At 40.9% G+C, this 19,065-nt stretch overlaps 1 protein-coding gene across 6 annotated transcripts in view; it reads left to right on the top strand.

The window, feature by feature from the left end:
- Positions 1–9,227: 9,227 nt before the first annotated feature.
- The window catches only part of SGCE (sarcoglycan epsilon), a 33,423-nt gene continuing 23,585 nt past the window's right edge, over positions 9,228–19,065 (top strand). For 2 of the 6 annotated variants that reach the window (XM_075082869.1, XM_075082867.1), the window contains exons 1-2: positions 9,228–9,410; positions 18,362–18,466. In XM_075082869.1, coding sequence (XP_074938970.1) covers positions 9,299–9,410; positions 18,362–18,466 — 217 coding nt within the window. In that variant the 5' untranslated portion in view covers positions 9,228–9,298. The remainder of the gene's footprint in view (positions 9,411–18,361; positions 18,467–19,065) is intronic. The other 4 variants (XM_075082868.1, XM_075082866.1, XM_075082865.1 and 1 more) reach the window with 3 other exon arrangements.

Below are 19,065 nucleotides of genomic sequence, written 5' to 3'. Positions count from 1 at the left end.
GACTCCTGTAATGTAGAGAAAAGCTGTTCACATTGAGCTATTGCCCTTGAGACACAATCACTAAGCGTCCCTTTAGAGTTTACACTGCAGACCTTGACACTCTTCACGCATTCCATCCTTCACTTGCAGGGATGGCAACTGTAACTTCCCTGACACAACTCTTCCAGTCCCATCTAGAACAGCACCCCATTTATCTGCAACACACACTCTGCAAAGAAACATGCAGGGCCAGCTTGTTGCATTGCTTGCCAGAATCTTTTAGCAATTGCCTACTTGCTGCAGGCATTCATTGAACGGTCAGCACAGTGCTGACAAAAGGTCTCTCCTCAAGATGACAGCACAATGACAAGTCCGAGAGACTCCAATCATGCTGTGAAATCCCGATGTGGCAAGATGGTTTGGTTACCTCTAACCGAGGACCAAGAGCATAGGGGGGAAAAAAAAAGAAAAGCTTTTAAAAGAAGCCTGGAGGGAGCCATCATTCACAGCCAGGAAAGGCAGGCTGCGGTGTCAGACTGCAGTCTGGGAAACATTTTATAGAGGAATAAAAGCAGCTCCTGCTTCTCTCCTCTGCCTTTGGATTTTTGCAAACCAGAGGCAGGTATTCTATCACCAGTTCAAAAGTCATCCGAGCTGGCTTCTGAAGCATGGTGAGAGAGACACACCCTGAATCATGTCCTGACTATGACCAAGTAACTGGGAAGGGTCAAACACTACCAGGTACGCGCCTGTCTGTAACACTGACCTGCATGGCATACTGAAGATGATCCAGCCCAGACTCTATGCTGAGGAGCTTATTACGCAGACTCTGGTTGCATTACTTGCCCTAGGCTGGGTACTCAGCCAGTAGCACAGAAGCAAGATTTAAACTCAGAAACACTGTAAGAATTCATCACAAGGTAGAATGTAGCTAGAATGGATTAAGTTTTATAGCACTGTGTTGATTTCCCTCCAGTGGTCAGCATTACCATACCACAAATCAGAGAAACACCAGACAAAAGCAAAGACCTTCCTTTAAAATGAAAGCACAGTAGTGGCAAGAAAGAGCATGAGAAATTGCATGCAGACAAGCAGAGAGGTATAAATATCGTTCTGCACTTTTTGCAAATCTGTCCAGAAAAGAGCACCACCATTTCTCCAGGAACATATTGAAGAGAGCAGGGTACATCCAATACATTTAAGAAAATACATTACATACACTATCTTGCAGAGTTAAAGAAAGAAGAGACTGAAAGGGAACCCATAATTAAAAACTGGAATATTATTTTGAACTTTTCTGTACTAAAATTTTATGTATAAATTAAGATTGAGTTTTAAACATTTGAAGAGAAGCGACTGAGAGACTTAAAGGTAAAAGTTCTAATCAGATGGGAGAGGATGTGCTAAACAAAGATTTAAAACATCTTCAAAAGAATTCAGAGTTGCTATGGGAAATGGAGGTCTTACTCTAAAGTTAAAATATGCAAAACATTCAGAATGTCACCAAAACCAACCTGTAACATTAAATCAAGAAGCTTTATATCTGTGTTTGGCATAGAATTTGTTTTGCAGGAGAAAATGGCACAGATCAAGATTTTAATTGTGCAGAACAACATTTAAGAACAATGAAACTCAATCTCATTTATTGTTTGCCAGATATGCTAACAATGCAAAAACTATCGAAATGACAGATCATGACCACAATTTGACTTAAAAAACTGTAATAACGCTGTGCTTAAGTTCAATCTCTTGCAAATTACTTCAAATCAAAGACAGCTAGGGTCTATTGGAAAATAATATGAAAATTCTTTAAAGAATTCTTGTAAAAAACTGAGGAATCCATTATGAATCTCATTTGGAACTACTACATTACAACACTCATGAAACCAGGACTGTCAGGTACTAACGACGTTTAGTGGTCAGACTTATTAACCTGATGTTGTTGTATAAATTTACAATACTCTGCTTTTTGCATAAAGAAATTCAGAAAGATGACGTATAATAATATGGGTTTGCATAATCCAAAACCTTTGCATGTGTATGAAGGCAAAAACAGTGGGCTGCCAGGAAGCTGTAGCTTATTTGCATTTGACAATTATAGAGGCAAACCTGGATGAGTCAGAAAACACCTTCCTTCTATTGCAGAAGAAGCTGAAAAGATGAATTTTGAGTCCTACAGATCTGAAGCAGAACATGCCAGCAGCATGTATGGAAATGACTAGATCCAGAAATCGGGCTACTAGGAAAAGCTTTGCCAAATTTTCAGTCCTGCACAAAACACTTCTAAATGGGAGGATCACAGGACTTCTGACTTCCATATCACCCCTTCCTTCTCCTCCTCCCTTTTATTATAGGCCTAGATTTAACAGTATTCCCAGTTCACAGTGGTCATGCCCACCTTCATTCACTAGATAAATGCACTATTTGCAGTCTACTGCAATAACTGTCCTTCAACTACCTTGGCCACTTTAGCATTCACATGATTTACTATCACCAGATATGAAAACCTTACCCAGAGAAAGCAAACAACCTGTCCAAGATGGGTAAGTGAAAATCTTGAAACATGAATGCCCAGAAAGAGACTAATGCATTAAGTCTTTGGGCCCCCAAATTTGAAATTAGATCATTTTCCAGGGTGCTAAATTCTCAATTCCTATTGAAGGCAATGAGAGTAGTAAAGGACAAGACCCTGCATAGGCTCTTCCTTCCCAGATTCGTTTCTAGTTTCTCTGATCAACTGCCTTTAGCTGGCTGGTCCTCCAACTCTCCAGAAGAAACCCAGCATTTCAATAACTCTCTATGTACATTTCCCCCCTATTGATGCATGATATTTCATAAACTGAGAGGTTTGGCAACTGCTAGTTATTTACTTTGCCAGTCAGACAACACCACAACACAGTGGTACAGGATTTGCTCCTCCTAAACAAAATACTGTTTACTTCCCAAAAGACATAAGCACTCCATGTGTGAAGACATGGCAGTTAAACACCAGAGTCACCTGAGCACAATCTTGTTTATATGTGGCATTTCTCCTGAAAAATAAACACATCTGACTCCCTTGGTATTTATTCTCTTGAGAACAAATTTTAATGTTTGCTGCTCTCCGTCAATATCTATCTCACAAAAACACATCTATACAAGACACAAAACTAGCCTAAGATCCTGGATATGAACTCCACGCTACTCAGAACTTGTTCAGATATGTTCAGATAAGTCACACCTTTGGATCTCAATTTTGACAGAACCACATTCAACAACCCTGAAACTACAGCTGCATTCTAACCTTCCAGCCTCCATGCTCTCCTTGCTGCAAACCTGACTATTGTACTCTCTGGCATGATCTTTATTTTTTTCAGTCTTTCTTAATGGCTACCCTTAAACAACCACTTCTGACCTGGCTCTCTCCACATAATGTAATAATTCACACAAACACACCAGAGAGCACCTGATACATATTTACAAGAAAATACACAAGTATTTCACTGTTCCTCCAAGCAAAGCTTGTTCTGGAACAGAAAGAAAGCTTGTTCTTTGTTCTGTGAAAACCTTGGCCCTTCTTCCTAGCATCACTTTCAAATTTCATGCCTTCAGGCTGAAAACACTCCATTTTTCATCAAACCATTTTCTTAAATCTGCACATAACACATCTGCGACAAGCTTTTGCTCTGCTCCTTTGAGGTGTTTCTGCAACTCCCACACTTCTGGCAAGAACTGACTCCAGGTACAAATCCAACACCCTCTATTCATCATCGAGGATGTACGATTAACTTGCTTTTTTCAAAGTTGTTGCCTTAAGCTCTGGGTGATGACTACACCCATGAGGAATTACACCTTGTTCAGCGTTGGCCAATGTTTCTGCTTCTTTGGGCTAGGAATTTATAATGAAGCTGGATCCGCGTGTTGCATAACCTGGCCAACACGATACTGACACCCCAGGTTTGGCACCTGCAGGAGTTACTGCTAGGTGTGTTCCCCAATTTATTCATAGGCTCCGTCCTGACATTGAAACTACTTCTCCAAAGCACCACTGATTTATTGCATCAAACAATAAAGGATTTAACTTCATGGACATATGTATGACAATGCATATAAAACCCCTAAATAGAATGTGCAACATTCAGTCTAGATCACATTTCACAGGTGCTAAGTTACATTTGCTACATATCCTGGTTCTAGGATAATGTCAGCCCTTTCCAGTAAATTTTGTAATAAATTATTTGGTCAAGGGAGAAGAGATGGACATTAATGCATAGAAAAAAAAAAATTAAAAATCTTATTGCCCAAGATGAGGATTTACTCACTCAGCTTACATTTGCCAATGTGCTCGTCTAGCCCATTGTTTTCTCTAATAATACCTTTTAAGCTACTTCTGTGCATCCAGGGAGTGTATCATCATGCAGCTGCAGTCCAGGGCCTATGCTTTGCTAAAAAGAAAAGAAAAAGTTAATTCAAAGTATAAATATTCTCTTGTTTCCACAAGCAGGGCCTCTGAAGTGCAGAGGATCTTACTTAGTGACGTTATCCAAAAAAGGTGCATAGCTTTGGGCAGCCACATGTTAGTGGAATTTAGAAGTTCTCATTTCTCAGCCATTAACTCTGATAATTGTATTTCACATATGCTTTTGAACAGACACCCACTCTTACCTTCCCAGGTGGGGGAGGTTTGCCTTGATGTAGATTACAAAAAAGGCTGAAACAAGGAATTTCTGTAGATAACTTAAGAATTGGTGAACAATGAAGACACAAGAATTAGTTCAGAATTTTTAACTAATTTAGTCAAATTAAAACCTAAAGATTTAGGAACGGCAGAGCTCACAGAAAGATGAAGACAATATTAATTCAGTGATACTTACACTGGACTAAGTAGCCTACTAGACTGAGTACTACAGAGACATTTTAAGAGATTCAGATAATGGTTCTGGTACTATTTTTCCCCCATGACAAATCAGTATATGTACAATATTTATGTTCTGTGCCATTCTACAAGATGTAGCCTTTCCCAATACAGAGAAAGGAGAAAAAAATCGAACTTACCACTGTCTAGCTATTTTTGTATTTTTCTAGAGTAGCAGTTGGAAACACAGATAGAAATATTAATTCATTGAACCAACATGTTCCTTAAAAGCTTTGACCACAGGAAAAATTGTGTGATGGATATCACAGTCAATACTTTTTTCTTTTAAAATAAGGTATGAGCCATCAGCGAGCACCCAGCAGCAAGTATGTTTGAAATTGAAGTCTTTCATAAAAGAAAAGCACACCTCAATATTGTTTCACTCACTGCTGCCTGACAGTGCCGTGAAGAGGGAGAGGGGGGCAAACATGGGCCATTTGTACATATAAAGAGAGTGAAAGCTCTCCTATAATGTTCATAAGCACTAATATTTCAGGTGCGGTAATGCAGGTCTGAAACGCCACAAGAACTACTGAGACATATGAAACTATAGCCTCTATAAGGCCAAAGTCCCTGACACACAGGGCCACTGGCTATACAAGTGCTGGTTCAGCAAACCAAAGTTGCCTGTGGGCTGTTTTAACTTACAGCGCACTTCTTATTTCTTCCAAGTTTTTTTTTAATTTGTTCTTGTTTATCACTTCCATATTTGGACATATATAACCTTTCTCTGAACACATGGTATTTTCCAAAATACATGCCAAATTTGAGAGAAAATTACTACATTACATATTTCAGTCTTTTGAGCTCCTCTTAACCATTTAAAATTCCAGGAAAAGATAAAATACCTGGGCTACATCAGCTAAAAACACAGCTCAAAAATTTATTTCTGTTCAACTCTGGAAGTTGATTTTGAATAACGTGCTTTGTTTCAATAAGCTTCCGTTGAGTGCATTTCACACAATATTAAAATTCTTAAAACCCTAATTTTTGAAGATTTTCTTTGTTGTATATAGTGTCCTGTAGCACTGCTGCATATAAAACACATAAACACTGCATAAAGACTAGCAGTATACTGCAGTCACAAATTAACACATTAATATGCCAAAAGGCTCACAGTAAACATTAGAAAGATGGAAGTACAAAAGAAACAAGAATCCTTGGAATGTAATGAAAGGTGGCATTATAAACTCCCCAGGACTTACAAACCAAAACAAGAACTATAGTTATTCTTTTTATGTCTTGCATAAAAACTCGGTATACTAGTTGCTAACCTTACTAAAAAATACACAGATATTTTCCCCACAAGAGTGCCTAAGGAAAAAAAAAAAGGAACAGAAGAAACAAAAATGGCTATGCTTTCTTCTTTTGTTTAGGTGGGCTGATCTTCAGAAGCACTGAACACTTGCAAGCATTCAGTATCTATAAAGATCAAACTAGAAGCACCTGTGCACTAAAAGACAATGAGGTAAATGGATACAGAACAATTTCTGTAAAAATGTCTCATCACTGCATCCTTTTCCATTCATTTCTGTTGCAGACAGTCTGTTAAATTACAGTACAAGGAGAAAGAAATACTTACAGAGGGAGTGTTTCTAACCAATATCAAGTCACTGGGGGCTGATTTAAACAACTTATTTTGTCCATATCACTTCATTTTATAAACGCGAGGGTAGAATTCTTAAGAAGTGCACAGCATTACCCAAAGTTTCTCAGGCAAGTCAAAGTTTTGCAGGGCTGAGTCAGTGCTGAATACTTTGGAATCCCAGCCCCAAGATACAACAAAAAGGACATACTCACCCACACGCAAGGGCTGCTATGTAGGAAGCAGTGGGATTAGGCAGGCCCTTGCGGCACTTCTTTACATATCAATGACACATAACTGTTTCTTCTCAGACAGTGTCTCTCACAAACACATTTTAGATAAATGTAGCCTTCTTTCTATGCAGAGGTGCCAGAGCACCAAACACCACTACACCGCTGCTACTACATTAAAAATATTGATGTTGACAGTTTTATATGTCTATAGGAATACCATCTCAGCATGACATTACTTGGAAAGAAAATGGTAATTAATAAACTGGTAACAGTACAGATGTTTAAGAAAATCAGACACTTTGCTAGCATAACAATTATTGTTGGAAAGCTACCAGTAGTCTCACTCATTAGTCTAAATATTCCCATCACAGAATGAGCTAGCTATCTGATATGATTATGGCACAGCTGCATGTGCATGGTTTTGCATGCTTCCTTAAGGGAATGAATCGAAAAATCACATATAACTTCAGAGTGGCAGTAGGCCTACTCTATAAAGTGCCATGAAACAGAAGAATACTTCTAGAGAGAGGTAAATGAAGGAAAGTGATTTCTGCTCCTAAATATCTGTGCAGTCAAATTAAAAATGTGACTATACTGAAGAAAGTCTCAGTGGAAAGGGAATAAAAAATCTTTTATCTGGGAAATCGAGCTGGCTGACTAAAACACCAGAGTATTTTGCCCCTTAATGTCAGGCAGAACTTCTATAATGAAGAGCCTCTTACTATGTAAAGTTCCCTTATATGAGATGAATTAATGAAAATTTAGAGCTGTAACAAGACTAAAGTCAGATAGGGTAAAGTCTTTTTTTGTTGTTGTCTTTTTTTCCCCTGCTTATAAAGAGTTCAACAGGATCAATACAATTTGAGTAAGCCAGACTGTATTTCTTCCTTTCAAACCTCAAAAAACATACAATTATTTTTCACAAATGCATTTGGCTCAAGAGAATAGAAATGCTTATGAAATATCACAAGAAATCAAAATTCTGTATGCAGAACAAAGGTTGGTCATTTCCATGGATAACGGACGACTTACTGCAATTTAAAAAATATCAAACATAACAATTCACCAGAAGGAGAAAAGAAAAGTTGAAACAGATTTGTTGAGCTGGGGCTTTAGTTCTGGAAGGTAAAAAAAAAACCCCTTCAACTGCATTCTGTGCAATTCCAAGCAAATATTTCACAGAAACTCTCCATCCAAGTCTTGTCCCTATTTAAATGTACTTCTATACTAGCCTATACAGCAAAACATTTACAAAGGATTTGTTAAAAAAATCTACCCTCCCATGCATAACTACCCTAAGGTATTGTAAGTTTAAATAATGAGTTAATCAAACCTACTAACTAAAACATAAAAGTAGGCATGGCTTTAGATGTGGTTCAATATGTAGTTCTAGTACAGGGACTACTCTTACATACACCATATAGAAAGCTCAGAGACTGTAGCTCCCTAAAAGAAAATGCTGTATTTACCTAGCACTGTGTCTTAAGTGGTTATATATGACATATACATACACCTACCCACAAAATACATCACCATTGCCAAGAACTGTATTTGACAACATTCATCCTTCCTATGCAGAATGATTTGCTTTCATGGAGGAGCAAATAGTGTCATAGCTTTTGGGCTATGCCACAGACATTAAATGGCAGTCAAAAATCAGTAATGGGTCCAGAAACCATAATGCAGCCAGTGTAAAGTGAGACAGGATGGAATGACCACACCTGAGTTAGGAAATCGGGTACAACCTTTGATGGAGGCCACAAAGCTGTGAGATACCAACGCAAGAGGAGTGACAAGTCACCATGCACACGGGAGCCCGGAGCTTGGACCCCTGACCATCCCCTTCTCCAGGCACCCTACTCCCAACTCCGCTAGCTCCAGGGGCAGCTGCTGAACATTGGGGAAAAAAAAAACCCAAAACCCCAAAAAACACAACCCCCAAATCACTTTGGATTTGCATGTAGAGTAAGGATATAGACTTAAAAAGGGGTAAGATGCTCAGAAAACTGATGTTACAAGGACTTTAACCACGACATCCTCCCAAAATCACACCACGCCCGTGCACACCAGGCAAGCCTGTGCAGCGTCCTGCCCCCATCCTACTGCTGGCGTCCTGGCTTCAAGGGAGAGAGCGGAGCTGCAAGAGGCAGGCTGCCACAACCGCTGCCTTCCCTTCCCGGTCCGGCGCATCAGCAGCGCCTCACTTCACCACAGCTTCCTTCCCACCACATTTGGACCGCTGTGGCCTGAGGCGAGAGCGGCCGGGCTTCACTGAGATAGCGCCGAACCCCGGCCGAGCAGGGGAGCAGAGAGCACGGCAGCCACCTGGCCCTGCCAGGGTCCACAGGCCAGCCTGAAGGTGGCTTCAGGGGAAACGGGTCCCGCGGACTCCCTTCCCCAGGAGCCCCGCACCAACCAACTCAGCCGCCCTCCACCCGCCCAGCCCCCACAAGATGGCGGCTGCGGCCGGGGTGCGGCGGGCGGCTCCTCCCGCCATGCCCCGCGGGGCCGCTGTGCTGCCTGGAGACCGCCGCCGGGGCGGGGCGGGGCGGGACGGGAGGATGCTGCGGTGCCGCGGGGCGAGGCGGCGGCAACGCGGTGCGGAGGATGCGGCGGCGGTGGCGGCAGCAGCAGGCGGAGGAGTGCGGAGCGATGCGGTACTGCGCGTCGGGGCCCTGGCCGCACGGTGGGGGTGCCCTCACCACCCTCCTGCTGACAGGTCGGTCATGGTGGCGTTTCACCGCGGCAAACGGGTACGGGCCTCGCCGGCAGCCGCCGGCCTGCGCCGCGGTGCCCCCCTCTCCTGCGGGCTTCGTGGCCCCTCCCGGTGGCGCCGCTCCCTCCCCGCGTTGCGGCTCGCCGCGACCCCCCTCCCCCCCGCTCCGTGCCCCTCGTCTGTGCGGGGTCCATGCTGCCCCAGCATCCCCCCCCTCCCCGCGGCTCCAGCAGCTTCCCGGCGCAGCGGAGGATACTCTGAAGGCGGCGCGGGGATGGCGGCCTGCCCATCCCTCGCCTTTTCCCCCTGCGGAGCGGCCCGCCGCAACCTTCCCCTCCGGACGGGGCGCCCCGGGGCGGGGGGGAGCCCCGGGCTGAGGGAGCCCTGCTGTGGCGGAGGCGGTTGGGCCGGCGCGGGCCGGGTGAACGAGGCCAGGCTGAGAGCCAGTGGATGGCGGGTCGGCTCCACTCCCGGGAACAGGGCCGGGCGTCAGCGCCCGCTGCTCTCCTCCCCTCCCTCGATCTTACAGGGCCGGTGCCTGTCCCCGCTGTTGGGCCATTTTGAGTACAGGAGTATCTTTCGTATCCATCCCCCATCCCTACCCCCCCCCCCCCCCCCCAATTATTTCCCAGTTTGACCACTTAATCCTTTCCAGTTTGACCACTTAATCCAACTGTGTCGGAATTAAGACTTCAGGAAAAGTCTTAATCCTGCTCCCTAATGCATGTAAATAATAGCTATCATATAGTAGGCGGGTTTCACACCCGCCCACAAGGTTCTTCACAGTTAAATACTTCAAACAGGTAATACTTAATAGCAGCCCAGCCCCAGGAGTGCCTTTGTGAGACCGTTGTTAACCCAGGAGCAAGTTAACAGCAAGAAATCTCTTCCTTTAGGTTATTTGTGATCTGAGAGGCTGGTGATGTGTCATCTGAAAGCTATAAATCTTCTCAATATCTTCTCAAATATTATCTAGGTACACTTCTTTAAGCATATGGGCATACTTGTCACAGAATACTGACAACAGAAATTACATGAGGCATTAGATATATTAGAAATGCAGTTTGCACCTAAGTGTTAAGTTGTTCAACGTGAGGATAAGACTTTGCATCTGTTAGATACAAGAATCTGATTTCTCCTTATGTGGAAATCTTTTCTGCCTCCCTCTCACAAGACCAGTTGTGGGATAGCAACCAAGAAAGAACTAGGACTGTCTTAGGATAAGTTTCCCGTTTCAACTAAGATATTAAGTTTTAAAAAGTTCAACTGAAATGAGCTTCTAGAAGCTGAGTTGTGAGCTTAATCCATGAGTCATTTCCAGGCTACATGGTAAGGGAAGAGATCTTCAGATTTTTTAGTGTTAACTTCTCCACTTCAAATTCAGACTTTTTTAAGCTTGTTTCAGTTGGATTTAATTAGTTAAAACGGCAGAATACACAGTTTGAGACCCATGTAAAAAAGGAAGCATGAACTTAAGTTCAGTTAAGATATTTTAAGAGATAGCTATATAAAATTTATTCTTCATTATTTATTCTTCATTAAGGTGGAGTTTCAGAGTATGTTCCTGGTCTCAATTCAGGTATAATACAAGACAGCTTATAGAAGTTGAATGATGCAAACTGTCCCAGGAACTCACCTGAGTTCCCCCCATCCCCCTTAAACAAAAAAAGTCCACCCCAAAACAACATTGTTTTCATGGTAGCATCTTCCTGCTGTTCCAGACATTGATATCTCAACTATGACTGTGTGAAAGATCTTCCAACCTCATCTGCTGGCTCTGAGATGAGCCACAGCCCTGCATGAAAATCCTTTCTTTTGAATGCTGTTCTTAAGTAGACTTTACAGTACTGAAACATTACTTAACAAAAGATATCTTACAGAAAAAATGGATCACAAGAAATAGCACAAGATCTGTTACAGATTTCTTTAAGTTCTCTACTAATAGAGATCAGTTTTCCCATTTCTGTTGTAGCACAGATCTACAGAAGAAACTTGTCTTAGGCTTTTTGCACCTCTTAAAGATGTATGAAACATAAAGGCTTTTTGGAAGAGGCTGGCTGCTGTCAGATGGTTGTGTCCCCCTCCCACTCTCCCTACCCTCTCTGTGGCAAAACTTTAATGCAAAATCTGGGGATTTCAAGAGATTTAAGAGTTTAAAGGGTGTAAGAGCAATATCAGAAGTCCAATGTTTGCTCCTAGGGGACTATTATAGTACTTACATCAAAAGTACTGACTCTCACACACTAGCTGGTGATAATTTTCTCCACTGCTAGAAAAAAATGGGACATTGTTGTGAGAAGTGACAGTTAGGGTTAAGCATTTCTGATATAAACTAGGTAGTTGTTCCTTGACTCTAGCTTCACAGTAACAGACATGGTAGAATTGTACTAGAATAAACTAGTAGAGATGTCTGCCATATTAGCTTGGCAGAGCAATGAATTGCCCTCATATACTCCTTCTACAGAGAGAGTAGTCATCAAAATGTTTGAATCACTGTGGCCATTTTATGGTTGTTGCCCTATATTTCTACATTTAAAGAATTAGTTGTCAGTGCCTGTGTTATCCCTGGAACCCCTGTTTTTTCCCAGGAATAGGGAGCTGTGGAGCAATGGAGTCATAGTCCCCCTTCCTTATAAAGGGGTCAAAATGGGGAAGGAGCACCTTATTTCTCACTTCAGAAGCTGTGATTACATGATGACATTAATTTGTCATAAAGCTGCATTGCTGCCAGAAAACATTCTCCTGCCCTTCCATTGGCATTTTTTACTGCTTCCCTTGTGGATGCTGAATAATTTGTACAGTGATACTGTGAATTGGGTCATCTGGCTGAAAACTAGTCTGCTCACAAACAAACCGGTCACTGAATCAACTTACTGACCAGGACTGGTATGGGATCCTTTACAGTCGTATATGCTAGGTGGCCAAGAATTTGCTGGGAATCCTTTCAGGAGGGGGCTGTAAGTATGCTGCTTTAAAACAACTGTGAAATCACAGGCTAGGACGGGTATTCAGGAGACTGAACTAGATCCCTGCACTCATACTGCTGTTGGCAGCAGAAGTGCCATTGGCAACACTCAGCTTCTCAGCCACGCCCTGCAGAGGGAGGCAGAACATTCCATGATGGTTGAGTGTTTTCAAACTCATACCTGCCCTCTTTTCTTTTGAGTGCAACCATAAGGTCAAAGAAACAGGTTTTCTTCATGCAGGGCTCCGAATCTCTGCCTGTGAAGATGTTGCCTGTCAAGACTTTGTACTAATCTGACCTAGATCGATAAATAAAATATATTTTCAGTGAGTACTTGCTTGAATAAGTAATTGTAGGAGGCAGAAGCTAGCCATTCTGTTAGTATGCATTTCATTACAGAAGCACACTGTATATAGGTGGTATAGCTTACTTAGACATCTTAGAGGTCCTAAAGCCAGGCAATAAGAAATCAGCTTTATAGCAGGAATTCATCTTCTAGCTGTAACTTTTAGTGTGTAAAGAGAGGCTTATTTTTGCTCCTTGATATTTCTGGGTTTGGTTAGAAGTTTATTAAAGTACTCAGGAGTTACAGTCACCAAAGTAAAACCCTTTCTTTAGAAGAAATGTTGTTTCCAATCAAACTAAGAAAGAATTTCAGACCTAGGCAAGAATATCTATTTTGGTACAGCTTTTGGGCTCTTCTTGAATAGATATTCATAAATTTACAGCAGATGCTATCAGTGTAGGGTGCCTTCTTTTGGCAGAGCTCTAGAGGAAAGGAGGGAGTTGCTAGTTTTGATTGCTTCCATAGGAATTTGAAAGAAACAGAAGAGCCAAAAAAACAGAGAACAGATATTAGTTTCCCTCCTAATCAGCGGAACTGCTTTTCAAGCAAGTAGTAGCAAGAAGTAGTAGAACGAAGAAGTGCTTTAACCTGAGAAGGGTTTTTACATTACTATCTTGCTAAAGTGTTTTCATTGTGAAACAGGGTGCTACAGACGGAGAGCTGAAGGTATGGATTCCAGTATTCACTGATAAGTATGCTGTGTTGGGATTAGCATAAACATGTTACAGAAGTCGAAAGTATACATGGTTTTGTTAACAGCATAGTTATGGCGCTCATTATGTAATACCAAAAAAATCTGTTTATGTAAACAAAGGCCATGCCTAAATGTTGTTACAGTTGCAACATAAACCACCAAAATGCCCTTTGAATGTAGATTATTTTTAGTGGCAGTCCAAGTCATGAAAAGTTAGAAAGAACAATCTCGTGATCAGACTGAAATCTCAGCGTCTTGAAAACTATGACATTTCTGAATTCTTTTACTCTTTTAAATCAATTGCCACCTCAGAAATTTGGAAAGTAATAATTATCAATTTATTGATAAATAATTGATAAATTATCAATGTAATTGATAATTTGTATCAGGAGATGGTAGAAATGTGAGGGACATCCTGGAATAGCAGGCTTATGGGGTGACCTGGCCATACCCCTTGGTTACACCATGGGCTTGGGGCTGGGCTGCAGGAACTAGCAATGTTTTTTCACCATCACAGAAAAGCTAATCTAATTTGGTGTTCTTGTCAGGCCTGCTGTAGGAAGGAGAAAGGTGGTGGGTAAACGTTACTATTAATAAAGCATGGAGTTTTTGTTCTCCCAGTACTTCATTTGCAGTATTCCCAAAAGTACAAATGCCAAAGTTGCCCAGACTGACAAAATGCCTTATTCGGTTACTTTTCTTGCATGATCTTGGAGAAATATTCAGATGTTACAGTAATCAATGGGTAGCACAGAAATAGGTAGAAAACCATTGCGTACTGAACAAAGATGAGTGAGTATAGAGCTTAGAAACATTTCTGAGTTGGATTTGAATTTTTACACAGTTGTAATAAATGGGACCTGAGCAGTCTACAATGGAGAACTAACACAAATTAATTCTTATCTCTTATCTAGTAGCTGTTGTTGAAGAGAATGTTATCTGTTAGAAAATATCCAATCTCAATGTGGATTTCCACTGAGAGAATCCACTGTAATTCATAGTAAATTGCTGCAGTGATGGTTGCTCATGTGTTAGGTAAGAGGAAGGGGTGTGGAGGTTGGAAGAGGAGGGAGAGTAGGTGGTGTGCAACTTCTGCCTCCTCTAGTGGACAATGTGACCAACTGGGCAATGTCTCAGTGCAGACACCAGTGGATCCTCAGTATCTGCCTGGGTACAAGCTCGGATTTGAGCTGCAGGCTAAGCACCTTGATGCAGATGGTTCCCTTTTGACAGATGTTTTGTTTAAGCTCGGTGGTGTCAGTTTCTAACTGTTCTGCTCCACAGTTCTCAGCAGCCCGTCAGAAGTCTGTGCCGTGTATGCACCTGTACTTCCAGCTCAGGTTGTAGAAAGGACTCTGAGCCAGATGGGACATGCAGTAGAGGAGTGCAAAGGTAGTTTTTTGGAGCAGGGTTGTGCAGTAAGAGAGTAAGGGTAGTGGAAGCATGGCTTAGGGTCTTTCTCTGTGGCATGAAAGTAACAAGCACATGTTTAGGTCAGGTCCCAGGTGGAGGTGGAGGGGTGGGAAAGAGGGGAAGTGCTGGGTTTTGAGAGCCACAGCTGTGTGCTGCATTAGTAGTGGGAGAGATGGGCTTGAGCAGCTTCTTCAAAGTAGCAATAAGGAAGATAGGTAAGGGAGCAGGATGGTGTGTGGTTGTTAGAGTGCAGTAAAGGAATGGGGAAGGTGAAGTTGGTCTTAGGTCCTTTTTTGATTGTGAGGTAGGCAGAAATTGTTGTGGGTATCTTCTTTGTTAAATATTCTGCCATTAAATATTAATGCTTAAAACCTTTATATAAAGCCTATGCAAATATAATTAAAGAAAGGAGAAAAGAGTATAAAATAATAGAACTATAATTTATATAATGGTACAAACATAATTAAAGAAATTAATTTAAGGAAAATCAAATTAAAAGATTAATTAAAGAAAAAAGAAAACACTATGGATATACTTCACCTGGGCATGTTCAAGTCCCAGGCACAGAGCTGAGTTGCTCCTGCTGTTAGAAGCTCTGGTGGGTGCTCCAGCAACTGTGGCAACATGTGTAACAAACTGAAGAGCCTGACGATATTAACATTTTCTTCAGTGTGAGTACAGGCTGATCAAATTAATTCTAAACTGTCTTTTTGATGAAATGCATAGTTTGAATCCCTGCGTTCTGTGGTATAAGGCCTCTTTTGTCATCCTTTAATCATATTCACGATCTTCCCTGAGCTTTCTTCATGCTGTCACTATGTTTCTTGAAGGCGCTGTGTAAGTACTAGACACAGCATTTGAACAGCGATCATATCTGTGTCAAGTACAAAAAATTAAATCCCCTTGTTCCTCTTTGATGTTGCTGTTTATGTATCAGCTGTTCTAAACAGTCTTCTGCTGAAAGCTTTGTTCAACCAGATATTACCTGACATATGTGCCTAGATGTTTGTCAAAGTTCAGCATCCCTGAAGTGCGTGCTCTGTAGTGTGCATGTGGCACGCCACCTTTGTTCATGGGTATGCGTTTATATTTTATTCTATTGAAGTGTACATCACCGATCACCTTTTACCGAACACCGGAGACTGTTCTGTGTTAGTAGCATGTCATCTCCATTATTTGTCAATTTCCCAGCATTTGTTTTTACCTGCAAAGTTTATCAGTACATATTGTACATCCAGGTCACTTTATATATATTTAATCTAAAGTCAAATTGCATAAGGCCAATGCAGAACCTTGTGAGGCCCACTAGAAATCTCATATAACAAATACAGGTGCCCTGTTCTCTTGCTTGAGACTGCAATTCCTGTGGTGAAAGTTGTTGAATGGGCAGTGTGCTCCTGAATCGTTTCATTTCACACCTCTTATTTGAAATCAAATAGATGGTGATATATATTTATATTAAAATGTCACACTGTAAACTCTAGGATCTGAAAAACAGGCACACTGGTTGCTTTTCCAGTTCTCCTGTGAAATGGAGTGTAGGGTGGAGAGGTGGACAGGTAACCTCTTTAATCTCCACAGCTAAACCTAGCACAACTTGTGAACCCAAATCAAAGACACTGATCATTTATATTAAAAAATGCATCTTGGAACCTGCCTGTCTTTTCTTTTATTCCATTTAAATATGCTAGAAAGATTTTATATCTAGTTTCTCAAAGTGCTAGGTGATATGTTGTATATCCAAAGGTAGCATGTCGTTATTGCTATTTTCATCAGAAAAATCTTGTGGTCTCATCAAAAGTGTCTGAAAAGATGCGTTAAATCCTTGTTGACTGTGATAAGTATAATACTCTTCTCCATTCAATAATTCAGTCATCAAATCTTGTATTAATTGTTTTGCTGGAGCTGACAAGCCTCTGATTGTCCAGCTCATCCTGTTGAAATATTGGAACAACTTTGTTTTACCTTTTTGGAATTTCTCGAGTGTTCCAAGAATTACAGAACATTTACACTAAAGATCATGTGCAGTACTGAGTTGGATAATCCCTAGGATGGTATTATTTTAAGACTTGCAATGTATGCAGACTAGTTCAGCTGGGAGAAAGTTACCTGTCTTGCAAGACAGATGTAAAACAGTGGATGTGAATAATACCTTTTTGTTAAATCAGATCTTTTGTATATATTGAAAATCTAAGAAATTTAATAGAAATTCATAATTTAGAAATGTTATTTTGTTGGTATGGTAATTTGAATACATAATTTGTTTATAACGCTTCAATCTCAATGCAATTTTAGGTGTTTTGTGTAAATTATCGTTAATAAATGGCTCACTCACATGCAGAGATTGACTATTTGTGTGTCTTGACTACTGCTTAAGCCAGATCTGTTGGGCCTCCTAAATTCTGTTTGGAGAATGTGATATCAGCAATGTAATAGCTGACCAGAGTAACTACGTCAGCAAAAGTTTCCACAGATGTTTAAGCTTTTAGTGTAAATGATATTTGTGAACTTTGAGTGTTTGCCAATAAGTGTTCATTTCTTCCTGCAAACTGCTGTGTCTGTACACAAGTACTGCCAGCTGATCCTTCTGATATTGCTATTTTTACAAGAAAGTTAAGATGTTAATCTGATAACGTCTCTTAACTGGGGTTTGACGTGAGTTCTCGCTCCCAAACTATTTCAGAAGAAAAACTATTTATTATGGCCACTTTCCCTTTCTTAGCATCTGACTGCAGTTCCTTCTCTCTGCACTTCCAGTTGGCATGTAACTCTACAAACAGCTGATATATCTATTATTCATCACAGAAGAAAGGGAGCAAAAGAACAAAAAGTGGGAAGTGGGGAGGGAGCATTCTCAGGCAGTTCTGCTGGTGAAATTGAGCCTTTCTGTCAGCTCCACAGCTGCTCTCTGTCTCCTGTAATCATTTGCTTCTCACCACATTTAAACTTTCTTGCACCTTCGGCTCCACTGATTCCAGCTGTTCTCAGGCTGTGTTCGAACTGCGTGGGATGAAGACAACCATTTTTAACTGGTTCTTTTATAAAAATCAGGTATTGGTTACACCTGCAAGGCAAGGCGATTAGCCCCTTGTGTCTTTGCATAAGCAAAGCTGTGCTCTTGGTTATATTACTTTCCCTACTTTGGCCTAAATACACTGTGCCAGTGAAAGCAACTTCAGTTATGTCTTTGCCTGTATATGAGGTTTTGCCAGGCAAATACATTTATCAGAGGATGTTCTTTGTCGTCTTTACTATCAGTATAGTTATGTCAGGAGAAGCATCTCCAGAGGTTTAAGCATTTAGTGTAAACTTAGCTTATTTGGAAAAGTGAGTGCCAAAAAGTTGACTGTCAGAAAGATGATTATATGTTTATATATTCAAATCAAACACCACCATTTTTTTAACCTGAGGTTCCTAAACTCTGACTAAAACCAAAACCTGGTTTAGAAGGCATCTGATCCCATCTGGTACTTGGTTTGTGGGACTCCATTGATCTGACTAATTTTTTTTTCTTGCATTTGTTTTATTCTGAAAAGCCTTTTTGTTAAGCTCTGCTGATGGCAATAATGGAACAGTTAACTGGACGACTAAGCAAGCCCACAGTTATATTATCAGCAGAATAAAGGCTGTTGAGAAGAATGGTGAGTTTAGGTTGTAAATTTAAATCCCGTGTTGGTTCAGTCAAATCTGCTTTTAATATTACTCTTGCTTTTTCAGTCATGTCCTTGTTTTAGGAATAAGGTGTTATTTCAAGGTAAGTAATTTGGAAAATTTTACATTTCTTCGATCTTTTGAATATTCAGACCTGCGTGTCTTTGTGAGTCTTCCCCAACTTTCCTGTTCCTATAGCTTTGCTTAAAATAATGGCTGCTTATATAGCTAATATTGCACATTTTCTTATCATGGCTGGTTGCTTGGAGATACCTCTGCAGTTTGCTTAATACAATAACTTGTCTGTAACAATTAAAAAAAATCTTTTCATATATGTACACGAAAAGACTATTTTACTGTCATTTATCCAAGTACACATAGAATATTTTAGCTAGTGTACACTACCTGAGGAAAGGCTTTGCCCTGATTGCCCATCCAGGCAGGCAATCTGGATTGGTTCCCAAATCAAGTTAATTCTCGGATTGTGCTTCATCTGCTAAAAATCAGTGGGGAGAGAACCCATTGAAATTCCCAGAAAAAATTTCTAGGTGGTTTTTTTTTTTTTGAAGATCATCAACATACAGGTTTC

This window comes from Phalacrocorax aristotelis, chromosome 2, assembly GCF_949628215.1.
Source record: "Phalacrocorax aristotelis chromosome 2, bGulAri2.1, whole genome shotgun sequence".
Classification (NCBI taxonomy): Eukaryota; Metazoa; Chordata; class Aves; order Suliformes; family Phalacrocoracidae; genus Phalacrocorax; species Phalacrocorax aristotelis.
This window is presented reverse-complemented; position numbering and strand designations above follow the sequence as displayed.